At 43.7% G+C, this 24,372-nt stretch overlaps 1 protein-coding gene across 2 annotated transcripts in view; it reads right to left on the bottom strand.

Moving 5' to 3' along the window:
* Positions 1-325: 325 nt before the first annotated feature.
* INPP5A (inositol polyphosphate-5-phosphatase A) overlaps positions 326-24,372 on the bottom strand; it is a 164,015-nt gene continuing 139,968 nt past the window's right edge. The window contains exons 12-16 of one of the 2 annotated variants that reach the window (XM_079311994.1): positions 18,354-18,427; positions 7,251-7,362; positions 3,207-3,275; positions 2,016-2,103; positions 326-1,917 (exon numbers count right to left, since the gene is read on the bottom strand). In XM_079311994.1, coding sequence (XP_079168120.1) covers positions 2,023-2,103; positions 3,207-3,275; positions 7,251-7,362; positions 18,354-18,427 — 336 coding nt within the window. In that variant the 3' untranslated portion in view covers positions 326-1,917; positions 2,016-2,022. The remainder of the gene's footprint in view (positions 1,918-2,015; positions 2,104-3,206; positions 3,276-7,250; positions 7,363-18,353; positions 18,428-24,372) is intronic. The other variant, XM_079311993.1, reaches the window with a different exon arrangement.

Genomic DNA, 24,372 nt, shown 5'->3' with positions numbered 1-24,372 from the left:
TGGAAAAGGCTGGAGGTTTCTCCTGAAACTCGGATAATCACGGAGGAGTTTATGGTGGCACATTTACTGACCTGGTAAGGACTAGCATCCTGTAACAGCTCGTAAAGCTGCTTCACTTTCCTCTCATCAGCGCTCCCACACCAGCTCCTCAATGCCTTTTATTCGGTTTGTACTGTGTTTTGATTAACACCAGAACTGCATCCTATCATAGAGGCTTTCACGTGAAAATCGCCCTTTTTAATTGGCAGATTAAAAGGTATCTCAATAAGAAATGCGACGATTTAAAAATTTCCCTGTAGTCACAAATTAAAAGGGCAGACACAGCTATGTTCACCATGATTAGTTTTATTGCTTGAGAACCAGAGTACTCATTTCTAAAGGCCTTCAGAGTTATCATGAGTTGAGTTCGCTTAAATAGAATTACTGTGTGGTTATAATGCAACATGGCACAGTAACAATACAGAGCTGCAGACACCCTTTGGGCAACAATACTTGCTATAAACTGGGCTGTTCTGTTGGGAACTCTGCAAGCGGACATCAAATCATTTCCAATGGTAGTGATTTATACCAAAATCAAGCATCAATCTAATGCCATCACGCAGTCCATGAACTCCGTAGTGTTCTAAATTAAATCAATAAAACATACATTTGTGTTTCATCAACAGACTCCCTAATCACCTTTTAATGTTGTATTTAGTGGTGGGAGGAAAATGTCTGTAACAAGACTATATTGTAGGCTGGACTGAGCTACTAACCAGGAAAATTTACAGTTGGGTTGATGGTTGTTTGTTTGTTTTTTTTTTTCTTTAATACTGTATAAATACAGTCTGTGTCCAATACAGTTGCTACTTGAAGCAGACTTGTTTTCTTCTCCCGTGTTGTTTTTGTTTCAATATAGAATATGGCACCATAAAACAGTAACAAAAGACAGACAAAAACAGTTTACAAAATTCTGGAAAGTTACACCCAAACCTAGCTAAGAACTTCACATTCAATCCTTAATATTACATAGAAAGAAGAGATTATAGGAGTAACAAAGTGAAACTGCTAATATATATGCTATATAGTATACTATATATCTGTATCCAGGATGGCACTGCTATATATTATTTATTATATAAATGTTGGTTGTTGATGTACACTTAACTAAACCTGCTAAGACTCCAATACTTACTGCTGATATGGCACTCTCAAGCATTCATATTGGAAAGTATATTTAGCATAAGTTTTGGTCAGGTTTATAAATTATTTATATATCTGTGTATATATACACATACATACATATATATACACACACATATATATGTATGTATAGAAAGCAGCTGCTGTGTGATTCAAAAACCATGTAACATGGCAGTATAGTAAATAAAACAAGAAAAAAAAATTAAAATGAAAACCAAAATACTAAAACTAAAACACAAACCATAAGCCTTGGTCAAAAAAGAAAATACCATTTAAAACCATCAATATCTCTATCTATACAATCCAATGTACAAAATCCCGAAGTGGTAAAGATATATAATGGGTATGATACCTTTAAAAGTTTGTAATATGCTGAAATAGCTTTTCCACATCGACAAACACTTATTAAAAGTTGAAGGTTGTGAAATCTAGAATAGTAACATCTCTGCTGTCTATTTAGAGTTTTGGCAACAGAACTGTGACATATATATAAAAAATAATTCCACATTTCTACTTGATGTCACATGAACATACAAGACAGTGAGGTATGTGAGGCTTCTCTTGAACAGAGTCCAGATGCTGAAGCATAGTGTACGATCAGCAGTCTAAAAATGTGGCACTCAGGACTGGATTTATCAATACAGCTGTTAGGATTACAGATTTCAGTGTGCTGCCTTCCCTCCTGCTACAGTGTGGTTTCACGGAAAATCTTCTCACCTCGGAGGCATCTTTTTCCTGTTGCAGAATTGGCATTTTTAAAAAAAGAAAGATAAACACAGGGGAAATGATGTAGAAAATGTAATAGAAACGTAAAGAAAAAAGATGATATTTACCACCACATCACTGCACGACACAACACTTGTGCACATTTGCAATAGGTTTACCTGCCCCAGCAGCTATTCGAAAGGACAGGAACACAGGCTGCAGCAAGTTAGGGAAAAATAGAAGTTACATGTTTGAAATATACGTTTGTGGCTTTTTTTGTTTCTTTACAGTCAGTAGTAAATACAACAAAAACTTCTCTATGACTGGAAACAAAATGTTGCAACAAGTTTTTGAATTAATCTAATTACACAAGGGAACAATATAATCACCTCACAGCTTTCTGCTCCTACTGAAACCTAAGGGAAAATTTTCCACAGATTTCTGTGGGAAGAGGCTCAGGTTCCATACACATCCCCCTTTGTAACAGTGCCACACCACTTTGGTGATAAAGGAAACAAAAACTGCTGTTTCTGAACTGGCAGACCCAGAGCTTTTTGTTTACTGCATAAGTTAGTAAGTTGCTCTATTTTAAAACCTTGGATGATTCTGGACTAAATGCCTTAAGTACATTATTCCTTAGAAAACAATTCCCTGTCTCACAAGAACTCTGACCATGGAATTATATAGGGGTATGGATTTGTGATTTCAGATTTGTGTGTTCACATATACACATGTACAATTACCCACTGTCCTCACTGAGTTATCCTTCAGGAGCCTCAGTGCTGTTTTCAGACAGGCTTCCCACTCCTCAACTGGCATTTTCAAAGAAAGCAAATACTCTGTTTTATTGTGTTTCTAACCTAGGCTTCCATATCTTCAGCAAAGAAGACAGTAGAATTCAGGTATTTTATTATTTTCAACAACTGGTATTTATGTAATTATTTAATCTTTTTCTATATTCTTTTAATCACTTGTTGTTTGAGCATCAAACTGCCAATGCTTTGAAGGCATGTCTGATAACCCAATGAAATCACTCGTGTTTGGCTAGAGGAGTTTTAAGTGTACAGATGGCTGCTCCTCTTCACTTGCACTGTATCCTGCTTTCATCCCAGCACCCCTTGTCCTGCTCTTTGATTTCCTACAAGCAGCTACTCTGATACACAGACTGACCTCAGCTGAATTCCAGCTCGAAACATTTTCAAGATGTGACTTAAAAACAGGGCAGAGATATAGCTGACTTACAATTAATAGAACCTAGTGCATACATTCTTCTTCTTAATAAAAAACTTAGAAAAGATTAAAATGTTTAATTTAATTACCTTGTGATCCCCCATGCAGACATTTGGCCCAATGTGGTCATATATTACTATCTTCTCATCATTTTCTGACTAGTTAAAAAAAAAAAAAAAAAAAAGAAGACAATAAAACACCAGTCAGTCCAAGAATTCTCCAGATTACACACACCGAAAGGGACATTGGAAATACTGTGCAAACAGATGAAACCAGTTCCTGAACGAGGTGGAATTAACACATCTTTGCTGTGTAAAATGAACTTTTATGCCCAGTACTGCTTGCAGTAATTTGTGCAGTTTGCCTGCATAAAAAGCCCTGAGACCTCTGTGCCTCCTCCCTGCTGATGGGACCTTGGGAAACACGCCTGTATTTCTGTGCTAAGTGAAATGAGTGACTCGCTGTAGTTGCATTCCAGGCTTCTGCTGCAAAATGCAGCAAGCACATTTGGCCAGTCCTTTTTTAAGAACAACACAATTTTTATTGAATTAGGTGAGATAAATGTTCTTTGAATTAAATGCAATCCATGCTGCCTTGTAACAGCATTTGATTTCATCATATGGGGGATTTTAAATGTTCAGAGAGATGAATGATTACTTTCAGGTTATGAGTATAATCTTTAACCATTTCCCTGAGATAAATTTCTTCATCTGAAAAAAAAGCATTCAGTGATTTTAAGAAAAGCAGCAAATGACGGATGACATTCCTCTAGTCTCTATTATGAATTGCTTTCATTTTGTTCCATATTGAACTTTACCCTTATACACTGACTTCTTTAGCATTTTCATCTTAATGAATAATAAAATGTACTCATCTTTCTGCCGTTTGCAATAAACGTGATTTGGAGAAGCTATTTTGATTCTCTAGGACAGTACTTCAGGAATAAATACAAATACATAGCCACGCAAAATTTCTCATTGTGCTGAACAATTTCTATGAGCTAATTAAATCTGTAATCTGCACACTCTCCAGTCTCTAATACAATCGTAGATGTGCTTTAAACTAGTTGGCAATACTAATTTATTTTGTAGGAAACAGCCAAGACTTTCTCATCTGTAATCAGTCAAGTTTGACTGGGCAATAACTTTATATAAACAGTAGCATTTAGGACTATAAAGTTAAAACTGAATTATCTTTAATGCAGTAAGGAAGCTTAAGGTCAGATTTACTTTACAGCACGGTTGTCTGCCAAAAATATAAAAACATAACCTTCTGCATTGTATGCATGAGCACTTTCCAATATTTCAAGATCATAATGCCACCAGCATCGGAAGTGGGGATACATTCATCAAAAGCGACTTGATAATTTACAAAGGCAGCATAAAATTGTGGATTTTCAACTGCATAATCTTTAGACAGATAAACAAATTACAGCAGTGCACAAGCAGAAACAATGCACACTTGGCTGAGCATTCATTACCTCCTGCGCTCAGGCAGCAGCAGAGTGGGCAACCTTTGGTGGTTTAGGGCTCAGGAAGCACAAAATAACACGATGGTGAGGTAACCGACCATGGCATGATAGATGATGTTGCATGAAAGCTGTTTACAGCCCCATGTCAGTGCAATCTGTAATGCCTACTGTGTAGCTGAGCACTCTGTGCAGTGGCAATTTGTGCACCCTACCCCTCCTTTACCTAGGATTTAAATGCAGTACAATTTTTGTTTGAAATGAAATACAGAATTGCCTCTGCAGAAAAATAAACACTTCAACTGCATATAAGAAAAATTAATACAGCAAAATAATCACCCGTATAAGAATATTCAATAGATAGTTACAGCTGAAATAAATATTTAAAAATTCATATACATTTATATTTTAAGAATTTGTTACAGTGTAATCAGTTAATCAAAATTTGCTTTTACTTTCATCAGAGTTCCTTTAAAAGCTTCAAAGTATAGGTTTCTGCAGTGGAGTAAATTCTCAGTCAAGGCCAACACTGCTTCTTGCATTGAACCACAGAATCCTGTAGGGCCATTTTGCCCTTTTCTCTCTCAGTTTGGTGTTCCTTTCTAGTGACTGTTTTCATTGGGTTTCATGGGCCAGAATCCCGGCCTGGCTTTGGGCTGGATAAGCCAAGTCCTGTGCTGGAGCAGAGTTAAGCCCAGTCTGGCCTCAGCAGCACTGTCCCTTTGCATGCTGGAGATGTCCAAAGTGCCCACCCACAATGTGCAAATGTCACTCCTGAAGGTGAGCTTTGACCAGCTGATGGGTTTGTGTTACAGGAAACTGTGACTGACCTCAGGCACAAACTTCTTCAGAGCTCTAACTTGGTTTTCCCTTGTTTCATTTTCTCCCATTATATCCAAGTTAGAGCCCTCTAGATAATCAGAAAGAATTCCTTTCCCTCTGTACTATTTACACTTTTCAAGCTTTTGTGTACACTTCTATCTCCTTACTTATAGCCTAAAAAAAAAAAAAATCTTCCCTTGCTGGCCACTCTTCTAATGTTTTAATCCTTTGTTCTTTAGGAATTTTGTGGTCGCCAAGCACTATCAGTAACATTTTGGGTAAAGGCTCACTTTTTCACATGGTATTTTGTATAAGAAAAACAAATAACACTGATTTTGACATTACTATTTGACTATAAAACCTGTATTGCCCTTAAGCTTCACATTTTTTTACTGAATATGGCAGTAAATGCATTGTCTAAAATTTTGGGTAAAATTTCATGATGCCACATGGACAGTTTTTGCACTTTAAACATGCGAGGAAGTGAATGGACTTGAAATTTGAGTAGCTGTGGAAAACATGTTCCCAGCCTTTCAGTGAGTTATATACTGCAAAGCAAACAGTCTAATCATGAGATAAATAACCCTGATGAGAGAGAAAAAGAAGGTTAGAAACTTCAGGAGAGCAAGTTTCAAAGTTTCAAGGGTGTAATTAATTTAAACTGGAAAAGAAAAGCCATGAAGGTATAGAACACTGACTTACTTGGAAGATTATTTTCTGTAATTCGCTCCCACTAAACTGCATTAATGATATGGGAGCACACAGCAGACACATGACTTTTGGCAGTTGTGGGTTCAGTAAGTCTGTTTGAGTCATGCAGCCTGGCCAGCAAGACAAGCTCACTGCAGCACAGCCATTCCTGCAGCCAGCCATGGCCACTGCCAGCTCCAGCTCAGAGCACACAGGGTGGGGACACTCACAGCACACCCCATTCCTGAATGCTCTGTTCAGAACCAGGGCCAGCAGGACAGGAGCATACACAGGGACAGGCACAGCTGACCTGGTCCAGTGCCCATGAAAAGGAGGAGGGCAGAGTGGAACGAGGAGAGAGCACATGACAGAAAACTGGAAGGCTCCTGAACCATATTTAGATCATTTAACCTTGGACAGAGCATCACCAACTAACCCTAACCCTATCTTAAAAACACCAAAATCCCAAGAGAATGGCATGTTCTAAAAATGTTGCACAAGCTTATCTCTAAAGCTCTAATGGAATGTCTGAAGTTAGGCTCCTAACTGATGTACCAAAGTTAGGATCCTACCTGCTGGAGACCATCCTCATTCAGGGGAGAGTGAGAGATTTGGCCTGTGTAGGACTTGGCATACTCTTGGGAGTACCTCAGGAAATCTACCACTGATAACTAAGGTTTTTCTGTCAGTTGCTGACTCCTCAGCCAGCAGCCACTTGCACCTGCTCCTGTCTGCATCCCTGCTGAGTCCTTGGTAGGGACAGTGCTGCTGCTTCTGCCACTGCAGCTGGACTGGGCTGGGGACTAATGGGGCTTTTACAGGGGCTTTTTATTTCTGTTACTCTCTTTAAGGCAAGCCTTTAAGCAAGACTTTAAAGTCAGTCTCCCAATGCTATGCATCCCCACACAGAAGAGACACAGGACAGAAGACAGTCATCACTAGCAGCTCAGATACCAAAAGAAGTGCTTGTGAAATCTCATCTTTTAGCCACTGTCAGCAGGTTTATGATGACAAATCCCCATTCTTGGGTGCAGAACACTGGAGGCACACCCCCCATTTGCTACCATGCTGTGCTGTCTCCAGCTTGGCCAGTGTTTCCTTTGGTGCAGATAAATGCAGTGTGGAGCATTGGGGGCTGCAGGTCTGTACTTACTTTCAGAATGAGCTCCTTGGCTGAGTGGGACATCAGGATCCTGTCACACCAGGCTGGACATCTCGTGTTCATGTACTGCCTTCCCTGGCTGGAGTCCTCACTGTAGGGGTAACTGCAAACAAAGCCCATCCACAACCATCAGGACTCTGGGCACAGCAGCCTCAAACCTCTGGCTCCAAGGGCCATATCACTTACAAAGCTTCATTGTTAAAAAGCAGCTCTCCCAACACTTGGACATGTTTATCTATCTTTTCTCCTCCCTCTTTCCTTTTCATGTGCTCTTTCTCTACATCTCACTCAGATCTACAATTTTACTGTATGGTTAACACGTTATGACACACACAGTTTCAAAACTCTCACCTCCTACCTTGTGCATTTGCATGTAGGAGCATTTAAAGACAGCAAACTTTATCTGCATGAAGTACAAAAATCAGTTCAACAACAATTTTAAGTAGACGAGAGACTACAGAAAAATGTACATGCAGAATTTTAATATCTCATCCAAATCTTCTCACTAGTTTACTAGGACAGAAATTTGTCCTTGATGATGGCTCACCACTCTGTAAGGCCCACTGCTTTCTTAGACCATTGCCAAACTGGCATGTGGGAGTAGCTAAGAAGGGGTTTTGGAGAAATCCAGAGGGTTTGTGGCTCAAACTTCCTCAAGAGGCTCAACTTCTTGAATATTGGGCCTGAATCAACTGAAGTTGGCACTTGATAAAACTCTTAAGAGCCCCAAACATCTACATATGTATGTGCATTTGAAAGGACATTTCCAAGGAAATACTGAGGTTTTTCTGATATGTATCTTAAAACATAATTTCTGGTATTGTAAAAAAAGTGTTTGCATGCTTGAAGAGAAACTTATTTACCACCTTGGTGTGATACTCTGAAACGGAGACATACAGCTCTCTACCCAATGGGTTTACAAGCCACACTGCCATTAAAAAGATTAGCCCTGGCAAACATCCAGGAAAAGCCTCCTGAATGTATTGGAATAAACCAGTGATCTCCGCACGTTTTCCACCTCATCAAACCTAACAAGACTCATTTTCAAAACATATTATGAGAATTCAATTTGCTGCTTCACTGACATACAGAAGTACAGCTTACTTCTGAGTGTCTGTCAACTATTTTGATGATGCAATGCTGTCCTGGTGGTAGAAGCTCTTTGTCTGCAGCTTAAGGGTTGCCTTTTTCTCGTAAGCTCTTACTGTACTCACTCCAGAACCCCACCTGAAGCTACTTTTTATGACATAAAGGTATAAGGATCAATCACACTCCTCTTACAGCATTAACTGCATGGCCTTTGAAATATGATGCTCTGTACCTGGAATGATCTGTTACTGCTATGTGTTAGAGCATTAAATCCTAGAGCCTATATTCTATGAAATGGTATTTATCAATTTGCTTTATTTATCTTAATGTTTTCACAGGGTGAAAACTTCTGCCGATTTTTCAAGGTCCTTAGCACTGATCACCCAGTCAAAAAGTTACTGTAGTTTACAAGTATCTTTGACAAACCAGATTTCTAATGGCTGGGACAGAGATGAAAATAAATGCTGCAAAATTATCCAGACAAAATGACCTGTAGGTAATAATTTAACATAATAAAGAGAGGCAAGCTCTTCTTTTGTAAGAAAGAACCCTTTGAAGGCAGCAAGGAGCATGGAGTGTTCTGTCTCACTGCACTCCAATAAAAAGCTCCCTCCATTCCCTGTGGTGAGTGGAAATCCTCATCTCAGTGAAATGCTGACACCAACATCATAAAAAATCCTAACAAGATACATGCCCCCAAAATGGGGAAAACTATTTGCTTTCCTCCTTCATGCTCCAGAGGGGTCACAAACACTTTGGAATACGCAAAATTCTTTTGCAGATGGGCTCAAATCATGGTCACAGCTAAATATGGCTCAAAATTCCCATGAGGGTTTTTTTTTTTTTTTTGTGCCTTTCTGGGTTGTAGAGATATTTTAGTTTCTAATATGCCACTGATCTTAAATAGATTTTAGCAAATAAAAGCATTATTAGAGGTTTCTGGAATAGAACTGTCACTGAAGAAGGTTTTGTAAAACATGCTGCTGAACGTTTACTATTCCAGAACAAAACCTTCCCAACACTGTATGCCCCAGAAGTTGTCTCCATCATCCTGTTCCATAGCTATGTGAACAGTGGCATGAAAATAGTGTGACTGCTTCCACAACCATCACTACAGTCTCTTAAAAATTACTGTAAACTTAAGCTTATGTGCATGCAAAAAGCAGAACTACTCTTGTAATACCCATCTTCCAAAAGACATTAGGAATAAGACTGTCTGTGATCAAGGGCATTAAATTAGATTTGTTCTGCTGACAACTCCAGCCTCTTTTAACACATTCACTCCAGGCAGGTAAGGAACTCCCAGTTTTTAATTCAAAACTTACCTAGTAATTCTAGTCAACAGATTTTCTGATTTGTGAATTGTAGAAATAATTACAGATTTGAGAAAAATAACTGCAGATCTGATAAAAAGAAATTCAAGGACTCTATACCAAATAATCAAAAGTTTAAAATTCCAGTATCAGTCTCCCAGTGGGGAAGTATTGTGCCATCCTTCTGTGCTTCAATCACTAGTCCTGACTACCAGGACAAAGAAAAAGGGAAAACCAGCTCTCCCTGTCCCATAATTAGACATGAAATAATGTATTACTTTTCCCTTTCATTAGCACTATGCCTCAATCACAATCTACAGAGATCTTGAGAATGATTAGAGAGTGCTTATAGAAAAATGATGACAGAGCAGATAAAGGCCCCTAGGTACTACAGAAACACAAATGATGAGCAGCTCTATGCTAACACATGGGTGTTGGAGTGTGTGAGGATGTGCACACTTCCACAATTCTGTTACACACTTCTTTACATATCACACCTGTTTAAAAATACAATGTGGAAATGAGAAATTCCCTGTGGAACTAAATTAATTTAAATTATTTATTTATTTATTTAAATTTATTTATTTATTTATTTATTTATTTAAAATTCGCCACTATTTAAAACAGTGGTGAAGTTGGAATTTAGGACCTTAACTACTCATGTTAGCAGGGTAATAAACAGCAAAAAGAGATTGTTTTTCTCTGTGTATGTATGGAACCAGCAGAATTATACAAAACACACCTTGACTGTGCATGGCCCTGGATGACACACCAACAGGCAGCTCTGGAGCATCCATGTGAAAATCTTGCACAATTTATCTCCAGTTGTTAAGGGTTTACCTTTTCTCAAGATGAAGCTTTTAGCTATTTTCCATCCTATTTCACAAACTTTTGTTTCAGTTACTCTTATTTAATAAGGATTACTGTCAGGTGGATTTTCTGAATAAAACTTCCAGCAACATCATTAATATAATGTTCAGTATTGTTGAAATTTAACCCAACACTTTGATGAATTGCTAACCTACTCAGTTAATAAGGAGCAGTGCAATGAACTGCTGTTGTTGCAGGCAATAAGGATGAGAAGTACTTGGCAACTGTTTGGGGAAATAAACCAGGACGAGGGTCAGCAGTGTCAGAGCAGTTCTGCTGCTGACAGAGGTGGCTGGACACTCATGCAGGGTGCAGGGTGGACTGGCTCTGTAAAGCATCCTGCCAGCAGTGCCTTGGTGCAGGGTGGACTGGCTCTGTAAAGCATCCTGCCAGCAGAGCCTTGGTGCAGTGGTCTGGCTCTGTAAAGCATCCTGCCAGCAGTGCCTTGGTGCAGTGGTCTGGCTCTGTAATCATCCTGCCAGCAGTGCCTTGGTGCAGTGGTCTGGCTCTGTAAAGCATCCTGCCAGCAGTGCCTTGGTGCAGTGGTCTGGCTCTGTAATCATCCTGCCAGCAGAGCCTTGGTGCAGTGGTCTGGCTCTGAATATCATCCTGCCAGCAGTGCCTTGGTGCAGTGGTCTGGCTCTGTAAAGCATCCTGCCAGCAGTGCCTTGGTGCAGTGGTCTGGCTCTGTAATCATCCTGCCAGCAGAGCCTTGGTGCAGTGGTCTGGCTCTGAATATCATCCTGCCAGCAGTGCCTTGGTGCAGTGGTCTGGCTCTGTAATCATCCTGCCAGCAGTGCCTTGGTGCAGTGGTCTGGCTCTGTATATCATCCTGCCAGCAGAGCCTTGGTGCAGTGGTCTGGCTCTGTAATCATCCTGCCAGCAGTGCCTTGGTGCAGTGGTCTGGCTCTGTAATCATCCTGCCAGCAGAGCCTTGGTGCAGTGGTCTGGCTCTGTAAAGCATCCTGCCAGCAGTGCCTTGGTGCAGGGTGGTCTGGCTCTGTAATCATCCTGCCAGCAGAGCCTTGGTGCAGTGGTCTGGCTCTGTAAAGCATCCTGCCAGCAGTGCCTTGGTGCAGGGTGGTCTGGCTCTGTAATCATCCTGCCAGCAGTGCCTTGGTGCAGTGGTCTGGCTCTGTAAAGCATCCTGCCAGCAGTGCCTTGGTGCAGTGGTCTGGCTCTGTAAAGCATCCTGCCAGCAGTGCCTTGGTGCAGTGGTCTGGCTCTGTAAAGCATCCTGCCAGCAGAGCCTTGGTGCAGTGGTCTGGCTCTGTAATCATCCTGCCAGCAGAGCCTTGGTGCAGTGGTCTGGCTCTGAATATCATCCTGCCAGCAGTGCCTTGGTGCAGGGTGGTCTGGCTCTGTAATCATCCTGCCAGCAGTGCCTTGGTGCAGGGTGGTCTGGCTCTGTAATCATCCTGCCAGCAGTGCCTTGGTGCAGTGGTCTGGCTCTGTAATCATCCTGCCAGCAGTGCCTTGGTGCAGGGTGGACTGGCTCTGTAAAGCATCCTGCCAGCAGTGCCTTGGTGCAGTGGTCTGGCTCTGTAAAGCATCCTGCCAGCAGAGCCTTGGTGCAGTGGTCTGGCTCTGTAATCATCCTGCCAGCAGTGCCTTGGTGCAGTGGTCTGGCTCTGTAAAGCATCCTGCCAGCAGTGCCTTGGTGCAGTGGTCTGGCTCTGTAAAGCATCCTGCCAGCAGTGCCTTGGTGCAGGGTGGTCTGGCTCTGTATATCATCCTGCCAGCAGTGCCTTGGTGCAGTGGTCTGGCTCTGTATATCATCCTGCCAGCAGTGCCTTGGTGCAGTGGTCTGGCTCTGTAATCATCCTGCCAGCAGTGCCTTGGTGCAGTGGTCTGGCTCTGTATATCATCCTGCCAGCAGAGCCTTGGTGCAGTGGTCTGGCTCTGTAATCATCCTGCCAGCAGTGCCTTGGTGCAGTGGTCTGGCTCTGTAATCATCCTGCCAGCAGTGCCTTGGTGCAGGGTGGTCTGGCTCTGTAAAGCATCCTGCCAGCAGTGCCTTGGTGCAGTGGTCTGGCTCTGTAATCATCCTGCCAGCAGTGCCTTGGTGCAGTGGTCTGGCTCTGTAAAGCATCCTGCCAGCAGTGCCTTGGTGCAGGGTGGTCTGGCTCTGTAATCATCCTGCCAGCAGTGCCTTGGTGCAGGGTGGTCTGGCTCTGTAAAGCATCCTGCCAGCAGTGCCTTGGTGCAGTGGTCTGGCTCTGTAATCATCCTGCCAGCAGTGCCTTGGTGCAGGGTGGTCTGGCTCTGTAAAGCATCCTGCCAGCAGTGCCTTGGTGCAGTGGTCTGGCTCTGTAATCATCCTGCCAGCAGTGCCTTGGTGCAGTGGTCTGGCTCTGTAATCATCCTGCCAGCAGTGCCTTGGTGCAGGGTGGTCTGGCTCTGTATATCATCCTGCCAGCAGTGCCTTGGTGCAGTGGTCTGGCTCTGTAATCATCCTGCCAGCAGTGCCTTGGTGCAGTGGTCTGGCTCTGTAAAGCATCCTGCCAGCAGAGCCTTGGTGCAGTGGTCTGGCTCTGTAATCATCCTGCCAGCAGTGCCTTGGTGCAGTGCTCTGGCTCTGTATATCATCCTGCCAGCAGTGCCTTGGTGCAGGGTGGTCTGCCTCTGTAAAGCATCCTGCCAGCAGTGCCTTGGTGCAGTGGTCTGGCTCTGTAATCATCCTGCCAGCAGTGCCTTGGTGCAGGGTGGTCTGGCTCTGTATATCATCCTGCCAGCAGTGCCTTGGCTCACACATGAGCCTGGGTACCAACGTGTCCTGCTCTGCATTCCCAGCCAAGGAAAGCTCCTGAGCAGCTCCTCCCCTGTGTCAGCACGGGCAAAACCTGCCAGAGATGGATTTCTAACAGGAAGCCACTGGCTGTCTGCAGGGTCCCACCTGTGGCTGCCCCAGGCAGTGAGCTCCAGCTGTGCTCCAGCTGTGCTCAGGGACCTGCCCTCTGCACAGCTGCCACGGCTGCTCCAGGAACTGGGGCAGCATTTGCTGGGCAGCAGTGGGGAAAATTCACCTCTTTGATCCTCCTCAATCCAGTGAAGATCACTCTGAACAGCTGTGCAGCCTCATCCAGCTTCAAATGCAGATCACTCAGCAAACTTTATCATGTTTCCCTCTCAAAAACTCTTCTCATCTGTGCTCATCAGTCAATTGACCCCACGTTTTATATCAATGATTTTTTTACAATACAAAGTATTTGAGATGGGATAGAACTATCAGTGAAAGATGAGCTCTTCATGGGAAGAACTGAGAGACAGTTTTGATTTGGTTTGTTTCATTTTGAACTTAGGTACGAGTACTCACATTTACTAAACCCATTTTCATTTTTAGGTCTCTTTGTATTTATGTATGACATTGACAGAGAACTTCAAAAGGGGAAAAACCCCAAGCACTTTTCTTAAGAAAATTATTACTATTTTCATATTTTCTAAGAAAATGTTGGATCAATTTACTTTCAGCTCTGATGTGCTCTCAGATTGTCTAAGATACTTTTACCTGAGGAAAAGATGGTGAACATGGGCTGCCAATACAACCTTTGAGTGCTCTGAAGGTTTTAAGGCCAAAGACATAAGTAAAAATATTCTGATATTTTTAATTTACAGTCAGCATTAGTGTGAGCTGGTACATAAGTGTGATTTCAACAAAATGCCATTCAACCAATCAAAGGGTGACATCTAATTTTTGTCAGCTATCAGAGTGTTAGTTTCTTCCTTGAAATTGAATTAACATTTTTTATTTCCCTGAACCTGAAAGGGAGAGTTGGATTCCCTAGATCTCTTCCTAACAAATGACCCCATGTAATTTATCTTCACATGCTCATCTGAGGCAGCAGATCTAAGCCAAGCAGTAAGACACACTGCTGTTTGAATTAGATTATCTGCTTCACAGGCACCAAAACACTCCCAGCCTTGGTGATGCTGTGTGAGCCCAGTGGCCACGACCTGTGTCTCACTTCAGCCCAGTCAGGAGGGCAAACAGAGCCCTGCAAACACACTGCTCATAGAGCAATGTGCTCAACAGCTGCCACCTGCACAGGCTGCACTAACACCATGGGGACAGCACCAGCAAAGGTGACAGTGGCAGGGGCTGACCCGGGCAAACCTGCACTAAGGGGCAGGGGGGGCAGCAGGACCCCGAGTCTGGGCACAGCACAGAACAGGAGGGATTTACCAGAATCCTTCCTATAGCTCTGTGCTGGGCATATTGCTCCTTGCCTTAACACCCTTTGGAAAATACTGGTCTGTAACATGCTTTAGAGTGAGTATTGCTGCATCACCAGCGCTGCAGAACCTTTCCCAGAGGCAGTGAGAACACTGGAAAGGAAGGGCAGCCTAAACTAAACCATCATCTGGTCCTTGCATTTCACAGCCAGGGTGACCCTGGGCTCTGTCAGTGGCACCAGAGGTTCTGCCCTGAGCCCCTCTGCTCTCTCTGCAGAAGGGAAGGAACAAGGGAGTGCTCTGGGCTCTGCTCCATGCAGAGCAGGCTGCCACAGTGCAAGTCAGACCAGACAAATACATGTCCTTGTGCAACCTTCTGGAACAGAGAAGGGTCATGGGGCAAAATGCAAGGTAGACAAAAAATATTTTATGGACTAAATAAGATTTTTGCAGAATAACAAACCAGTGCAAGAGAGAATTCCAAAGGAGGAACACCCTGCTGAGAGTAAATGAGACTGTCTGTCTCCTGCTCAGAGGTGTCAAAAGCCAAGACACTGCCAGTGCAGAGGGTCTGCTCGAGACAAATACCACACAGAGGGTATCCAAGACACAAACATATGTCCAACCAGCAAATTACATGACAGCCTAATTCAACAACAAACAAGAATAGGTCACTTTAAGAGAATGATTAATACATGAGATTGCTGTGCATGCAGCCTTATCTGAGAGCAAACCTTGTATGTGGGTGTGAACTCCTGCTCTAGTCAGCTCCTATCTCTGCTGTACAACAGCTACAAGAATAATTACAATAATTAATGGAGAGCAGCGATAAAGGTAACAATTGCCCACCTGTATATTGACAGACCACAATGTCTTTACTTCTTTTTTTCACATCTCCTGCCTTTTGCAGTGATTGTTGAGTGCCATGAAGCCCTTTGCAGCCTCTCACTGGGCTGTTTGCTCATAGCCAGACTGTTCAGCCTGTGAGTGACAGAGCTCACAGAGTTTAAAATTCTAAATTGTGTTTAGTCTCCAGTGGCTCGGGTTGCTACGAGCTACACTGGACCACAGAGGGCAACAAGATGAAAACACAAACATTCACTATTAAAACAAAAGACCTCAAAATACAGGAATATAGGAGTGGGTGAATAATGTCTGGAGAATACCCTGTTGGAAAGTTTTTTCCAGGCTGCCCAGCACAGCAGAGCTGCCCCACAGGCTGTGGCTCTTGTTAAACTGTGCTGCCCTCACCCTTGGCATGTCTCAGCAGCTCAGAGGAAGGGTTTGAGAGGGAAGGGCTTGCCTGGCCCAGCTGTCCTCCTGCACTGCCCTGCAGCCTCCAAGGACCCCGGACAGAAGGTGTGGGGGGCCTGGGGGCACAGCAGAGCAGATCTGGGTCCAGGGCAGGGGGATGAGCCCCTTTCCCTGGCAGTTCATTCGCTGCATCCCTGGCACAGGTGGAGACTGATGTGGCTTGGGTACATCCACTGAGGAATTAAAAGGAACTCAGAACTGAAGAGCTTTAGGAAATGCTTTAGGGCTGCTGAACAGAGGGGAGATAACTGACAGGCCTGCAGGTGCTGTCAGTGCTATAAAATCACAGACTGAAGGAATGGTTTGGGTTGGAGGAACCCTTGAGCTCAGACAAGACTGTTCTGGATGGTTCTGAGCACCCCTCCCTCTGCACCACCCACGGCAGGAGGAAGAATTCACAGCACATCAAGCAGACATTTGGTCTTAACTGACAGTATTGCACTGGGGAAGAGCAATAGATTAGTTCTGAGTTCCCTAGGAATGTCTCAGAGATGCTGATTTCAGATGTGCCAGAGCTCAGAGCTGGCTCTCCAATCCTTCCCACATCCAAATTAACTAACAAGTCCTGAAGCTAATGTGCAGTAACACAGTCTCTCAAGACCCTGCAGAAACTCCTTTGCACATGCAGGAACATTAATTATCTGTGCTGCCTTAATACCATTCAGTTTACAGATACAAATTCAATTTTAACTGTAAATCTCATAGAAGTATTATGTAAGTAATTATTTATCCCTGCCAAAAAATATGCAGGATCAAAAATAGTAATAATGTATTTCTGTTAAAAACACATTACTGGGCCTGTGGCCATGCAAGGACCATGGGGTGGGCAATAGGGTAAGGTAAGGTATTAGGGCAATCCTTGCCTCATGACATAGAAAACAAGAAGGGGTGGGTGAAAAAGGCATGGAAAGCCAGTTTGCTCTTTATATATACACGCCATCTTTCAGTAGACAAATTTTTAATTTTTTTTTTTATTATTATTACTATTATCTAGTTGCTAAGAGGGAAACAGTGAGTAGAACTAAAACACACAGAGAACTCTCACACCTAATTTCTGATCTCTGCTTGAGGGAAGCAAGACACTGAAAAGCTCTTGCAGAGCTTCAGAGTGCTCTGAAGAAGCTGGAAACTATTCATGGAACTATGTACTTTTGGCAAGCCCTGCTCTGGCTGAAAGCACTAATGTTGGAGAAATGAAGAGTTTGTGACATAAAAACTGCATCACTTCCCCTCACCTTCATCCACCCTGAGCAGACCCATGAGTGAGACACACTCAGGGATGCACACACCCTGCTGGCCTGCTGCTACCACCCTCAATCAATAAGGACAATTTAGAGTGCTGGTAGCTCTGTGCATACTTCCAGTGTCCCAGGGGATCAATACAGATCAGAATCACAGCTGGCTGGTGAGAAGTAATGAGATTATGATCACAAAAGGCAAGCTTCCCAAATTTTTTCTCAGTGTATGCCAAAGCATCATACTTTTCTATCTGTCCATGAGCCATAAAATAGTAGTATTTAAACATATTATACCTATTAACAAAAAAAGCATATAAAAAGCATAGTTTTTTCTGCCTTTTTTCTACTATTTTTTCAACTTTTTCTTTGTGAACACAGTATTTCTTTCTCTTGAATGCAACTGTGAGATTTGACTTCCTCACTCTTGAAAGGGACCATACATGTATAAAATGCACCAAATCTTCCACAGGTTTCTCCTGAACAGGACTGCCACTTGCAAAAAGCTTGTTTTTGTGTGATAGCAACAGTTTCCATTCATGGCTGAAACACCTCGGGGATGCCCCAGGCTGACTAAAATCACACACGTGTATTAGACAACCAATTTATTCCAACAGTCTTAATAGTTGATGTTTAGTGAAGCTGGAAAAGCAGAATCTAAGTTCCTGTCCTGTTTCCTGGTGCTGCTCGTGGGTGTCCCTGAGTGATGCAGCAGGCTCTGCACTCCTGCAGAGTGCCACAGTCCTCAAAAGCCTGAGGCAAGCACTGCCTTTATGGCTGCAATAATGTGATTTAACAGGTGCTCTGGGCCCAGTGCTTAAAGTCCTTCCTGAGCATCTCTGAGCACACAGCCCTGCCAGCTCAGTTTTACAAGCAGCAATAAAAGACAGGAGCAGCAGAACCCCATGATGAGCTACAGAGCACGACTGGCAGGAGGTTTATTAGTGATGGAGGGGATGTGGGGAGAATAAACAATCATGAAAGGCACAGAGATCATCATAATTTCTGCAATAAATATGGGAACATTCACATTTTACCAGCATTGCAAGTAACAACCACGTTGTAGCTAGTTAAATAAATGGATTATATATGAATCTTACCTGGGAGGAAATGAGATGTCCAGTTCATACAATCTGTCTTTAAAGACTGACAGCTCTCTGTCAAATTCTAAAAGCTATAAAAGACAGAAATAAATGCATTCACTCTTTAATGTTGAACTGCAGCAATTTAAAAATACTACATTATATAAAAGGAAATAAAAAGAGATAAGGTAACACACAGCTTGAGGTACAGACTCTGTAGAATAGTTTTTATAACACAGTGCAAAACCAGCTGGACTATTTTGATACATAATCAGTGACTTGAGAAAAGTGTTGGAACATTAGTTTTCCTCAGGGAAAGTTGTAACACTAGCTCTTCACAGCTCTACCTGCAAGTGCCCTTACACTACATTTCTTGAAATTTCATTAGCAGTCTTTCCAGAGATAAACCAGATTAGCACTAAAAAAGAGCAGCAAACTGATATGCTGAGCAGCCCATGAGAAATGCAGTGAAATGCATGACATTGCTCTGCATTATCCTTGGTCCAAAGCAGCAGCACAACCACAAGGATGTGCACATCACTGCTGCCCAGCAGAGATCCTGTGCACAGAGGGAAAGGTGGCAGCAGCAGCCAGGGCACAGCACCAGGTGTTTAACAGAGATGCTCACAGGTCCACATTTAATGTCCTGTATAAATATGAGTCCCAGCCACATCTTTTTTCCCCTGGACCTCTACAGAGAGAATGAATACCCACAGTCTGTTAATAAACAGAAATCCACTCAGGAGGACTCGGAGATGACTGCTGACACTAAAGCCAGCACTGCTGTGAGGACACAAGCTGCAGCCCCGTGCCCAGGCACTGCCAGCATAGCCCAGGAGCTGATCCTGCTCAGGGGCTGCCTCTGGGGAGTGTCCTGGCACTGTCCCACCGTTCATTAATCATGTCCCATCTCACAGCTGTGCTGATACCATTCTAGCAATGGCAGAGGTTCCCAAAGAAATGAGATCGTGGCCCTCTTTCCCCTCTGTCACTTCATAAATCATTCCTGAAACGTGCAATTAGCAGCTACTTGTACACATTAATTATCTGTGTGAGAAGCACTACCTGAGCCACCTGCACTGCAGATTAGCCCCTCTCCATGGAGAGCAGCCCAGCCCCCTGCATCCCTCCTGCCAGATGATGGGCAAAAAGCTTCTCCTGCTCAATTCCTCAACACCAACTCTGTGCTGGAAACGATTCTGAATGCCAGCGACTGCCACAGCTTCTGTCTGAACATCTGACTGACAGCCTGAGAGCTCAGTAGGTTTGGGTAAGTATTTCAAAATATCTGTGTGGGAATGTAATCTAATAATACACTCAATCCTTGAAATGTTGGGCTGGTCCAGCACTCGCTGGTCTAACTGGAGCAATCTCAACACACTTGAAGAACAAATGGATGTTTCCATCATCCCTAATGTTTCCAGACTGTGATTCTGTGATTATTCCAGTAACCAGAACAGATTGGCATCCACAATACACACACTGGCCATGAAAACAAATGTCACCATCCCTCCCCTGCTCCATGTGCCTCCACCTTAAACACACCAACCTACAGGGATCTGAGATAGGAAAATCAGCTGCCATCCCGTTAGAACTATTAAGTGAAATAAATGTATGTCTGTGCATGTTTCCTGCTGTTCCAAGTAAACAGCTCAGGGCAGGGAAGGGGAGGGAAGAGAAGGGCTGTTTCTGAAGTGTTAAACTGCAAGGACTGAAGGAAAGAACAATGCTCCACAGAACACAATGGTATAAATTACTCATGGGCATCCCAAGGGTTGGCAAAGTTCAATAGAGGCATTGTCCTCTCACACCAATTCACATTTTTAAAATTTTACACATTCAGATTGTTCTTGCTATGATGATATTTGCAAACTCAGTGAGCCTGGGGCTTAGAGGACTAAGCATCTGGGTGTGCATTGTTACCCACAGAAGTTTCTGCTGTTTGTTTGCTGCAGTTGTGTTTGCAGTGCCTGTGCTATGCAGATGAGCTGCTGACACTGGTGACAGATAACAGAAACAAGACAGCATTGTGTACTGTGCTGCCAGTTCCCCAAGCTTCCCCAGGTAAAGAGACAGCTTCAACCTGAGGTAAAGCCCAACCAGGTGTCTAGAAGGATTCAGGGAATGCTCATGGTGAAGAATTCATCCTGCCATGTAAAACAGCCAAATATTTTTACTGCAGTATTTGCAAAAGCTTTTGCTTCCTTCTGTATATTAAATAATCATGCACTTTTGTAAATTATTTTTCCTAGTTACTGACTGTGCTGCAGTACCTGTCCCTGTGTCAAACACATCCCCTGTGCAGCTCTCTCTGCTGAGAGGGCAAGGACAGGTACCTGTGTGCCCAGGGGAGCAGTGGGAGCCCCAGAACCTCTCTGTGCTCACCTGGCAGCACTGCAGGCAGGGAGGAAAGGAAGGGAGGATGGCGACAGCCTGAACTGTGCATTCTGACAAAACTGCAGCTGTTCTGCTCAGTACAGGAGTATGTTTTAACAATTATTTTTTTAGTGTGAAAAACACTTGCATTCTCATTTAAGTAATCTCAAAAAGTAGGATTTTGTATACAAATGCAAGGTGCTCACTAGGTCTTGTCACAAACAGATGTCACTTGCCCTGAAAGCAGGGCACAGGGCCTGACACAGGCACCAGTCAATTTTATCTGCTCTAGGACAGGTGCTTGGAGCACCTGGCACGACAGAAAATGAAGGAGAATTAACATGGGCAAGATGACACTGAGGAGCAGGCAGAATTTCACAGGGTAATGCCTTCACTTTTATAGCATCAAACATTGTCTTTAAAAAGCCCACCTGGAACATACTCCTTTCATGGCAATTTCACCACAAACTGCTCACTCATTTCCATACTGCACACCAATCAGCACCATGAATAATGCCAGTGCTGCAACAGGAAACATGAGCATGTCTGTCACTCTAAATGCCTTAAAAATGATACAAAAATTAAGTTCAAATGCTAAAAATCAATATATTGTTCTCTTTAATTTACTCATAATAAGATCATCCTTAAGAACCAAATCTTCAAGGTGTTAGATGACACGCTGTGGTAATTTGAGCAATTACACAGAGATTCTGAAACGCTGTGACTAGCAGATCATCTCAGAATTATATGTCATAGGCAGTTGTCAGGAGACTTTTTTTTTTCTCCAAACAGTTTCACCAATGTATTTATACCTAAATAAGAGTGAACATGATGCAAGGTCTATTTTATCTGCTCCAACACTGAGTTGATAATATTACATCAAGATGTTTGCTCTACTATGTCCAGTGACCAGCCCAACAGGAATGTCTGAACACCTGAATGAAAATACCATCCACTCATCCATCCATCCATCCATCCATCCATCCATCCATCCATCCATCCATCCATCCATCCATCCATCCATCCATCCATCCATCCATCCACCCAGTGCATCAATAGTTAGCTGCTCCCTGTGAGCCACTGTGACCCCACACTGTGGGGAATGAGTATGTGTAGGAATGACTGCATTTGCAGTAAAGGATATTTCCTATTTAATTTGAGGAGAATTGAAAGTGTTCAGGACTGATGTCTGTGTCAGCTGCAGTGCCCATCACCTCCTAAGGGAATTATCAAAACTGCTGGTTTCCTAGAGTGCTGTGTATTCTGTAAAATCTGCTGAAGGAGTCTCACTTTTTGCTCCCCCTTTTTGGCAGTGTTGTAACATGCATTTATGTGCCAGGGTGGAGGAGAAAGCAGTGCACAAAATCCTAAATTTCTACATTATGCAGCTTGCCAGTAACAAGGAGAGTTATAAGAGAGTTTAGCAGTTGCAGAAACCCAGGTTAGGTTCTGCTTGCTTCAATTTAAAGCAGTGAGGCACTGGTAAAAGGTCAGTATCCACTGGGTGCACTGCAATGGGCCACCCTGGCTAAAACCACACGTATGAACCCTTCAAACAGGGCAACCTCATTCAGTCATTGGAGTAGAACAATGGCAATTACTCATCAAGACCTACAGACCAAAGGCAGAGCACTGGTAGATCAGGAGGTGATATTAGCAGCATTTATCAAATCCATCTGCAGGGCCCACAAGAGAATTCACAGCTGTGAAAGGGAAATGAAGTTTCAGACCAAAAAGAGGAGATGAGCACACAGAAGTGACCTCAGAGAATTAAAACATGTGGACCCTGGTCACTGTAACCTCCTTTGCCAGGCCTTTGGAGCACACTTTTTTTCCAAGAGACTTTGGAAAGACAGTAATTTTTCGATCTTTCCAGTCACAGCAAATTATTTAGAAATTGATTCAGCAGTATACTGACTTCAGGTAAAGGCCTGTGGAAATGCTGATCCTTCCCACTTATCCATGAAAATGCCACACACAACTGTGCCTGATTTTAAAGCTACTTCTTTCTCTAACAAAGACTATGTAAAATGATCCATTACTAAATATTTTAAATCTTAATCTTCTCTCACTGCCAGTCTTTAAAATCACGTTTCACAGAAAAAACCCCAAATCATTGAATATAAATGTAGCACTCGTGCTGTTTTTGTATAATGCTATATTTCTGCACATATCTATCTCTGTGTCCTGAACGGCAGTGCTGTGAAATCACAAACCTGCACACAAATGTGGGTCTGTGGCACAGAAATGGCACCAAGGCGAGTGCTGGCAGCACCAGGGGGTGAGGACAGCAGAGCAGGGCCAGCAGCCCTGGGGTGGCACCACTGCCAAGGAGCAGCCAGGGCAACCCCTGCCAACAGTTCCAGGGCTCAGCCACGCCCAGAGGGGCACAGGTAGCTCAGAGTGCACAGCCAGAGCCCCCCTGCAGCAGCTGCCCCAGCAGGACCTGCTCCCCAGCCCCAGGCACTGTGCAGGGGCTGTGCCCGGGACCACCCGCTCAGCACACACTGCCCTGTCTGATGGAAACATGGATTTTGCTGCTCACTCTTCTGGGACTCCAGTGCTTAGCCTGAATTAAAAGGAAAGTGACTCTGGAAAAACTCATTCATGCAACTTGCCATTTTCACAACTTTGCTGGGGCAGACACTAAATATTATTGTAATAATTCATACACTATGCACAACAGCTGGTGACAAAGCTCCTTCAAAATGCCAGGAATGACTGAGTGGATGCTGTCTTTAAAACCACAAGACTTTAATTAGGAATATACAGCTTGTGAATATGACACACTCAGTGGATTACTTCATCAAACTTTATATATCTGTTAGTGTGAAACATCAGTTTGTCCCACCTGGGAGTCCAAACCACCATGCAGAATCCTGTTGCACGTGAGCTGCAATTTGGCAAAAGTATGAAATTTGGAAAATACAGTTCTGTTATTACTTGTAGAGTGGTTAAAATGGAATTTTCTTGAGGAACGACTGTGAAATGTTTCTTACTTGGGCAAAAGTCCTGCTGTGGGTTGGAGATTTCCCCAGGCTGAGCTGGCCCAGTGTTCTGGGGAACAGGCAGGACCACAGAGGAACCTCAATGCTGGGTGTGCCCCGAGGGCTGTGGACAGCAGGAATCATTCACTGCAGGAACCTCACAGGGGCACAGGGGCACTGGGAGCACTGGGAATGGCTCACTGGGAACACTGGGAGCACTGGGAATGGGTCACTGGGAGCTCCCTGGTCACTGGGAGCACTGGGAAGGGGTCACTGGAAGCACTGGGAATGGGTCACTGAGAGCCCCTGGTCACTGGGAGCACTGGGAATGGGTCACTGGGAGCACTGGGAATGGGTCACTGGGAGCTCCCTGGTCACTGGGAGCACTGGGAAGGGGTCACTGGAAGCACTGGGAATGGGTCACTGAGAGCCCCTGGTCACTGGGAGCACTGGGAATGGGGCACTGGGAGCCCCATCCTGAGGTGCTGCTCTTCCAGCAGGGGTTCAGACCTGTCCCCTCTGCAGGGGGGATGAGGATGAGGGGATGCACCTGTGCTCCCCACCTGTGCAACCAACACAGCCCAGGGAGCAGAGCCCACCTCTCAGAGCTGGGCACCCCCTCACCTCCAGCTCTGCCTTTTGGACAAAAGTGTCCTCGAGTCTGACTTTCCAAA

Source organism: Erithacus rubecula (assembly GCF_903797595.1).
Source record: "Erithacus rubecula genome assembly, chromosome: 9".
NCBI classification, from domain to species: Eukaryota; Metazoa; Chordata; class Aves; order Passeriformes; family Muscicapidae; genus Erithacus; species Erithacus rubecula.
This window is presented reverse-complemented; position numbering and strand designations above follow the sequence as displayed.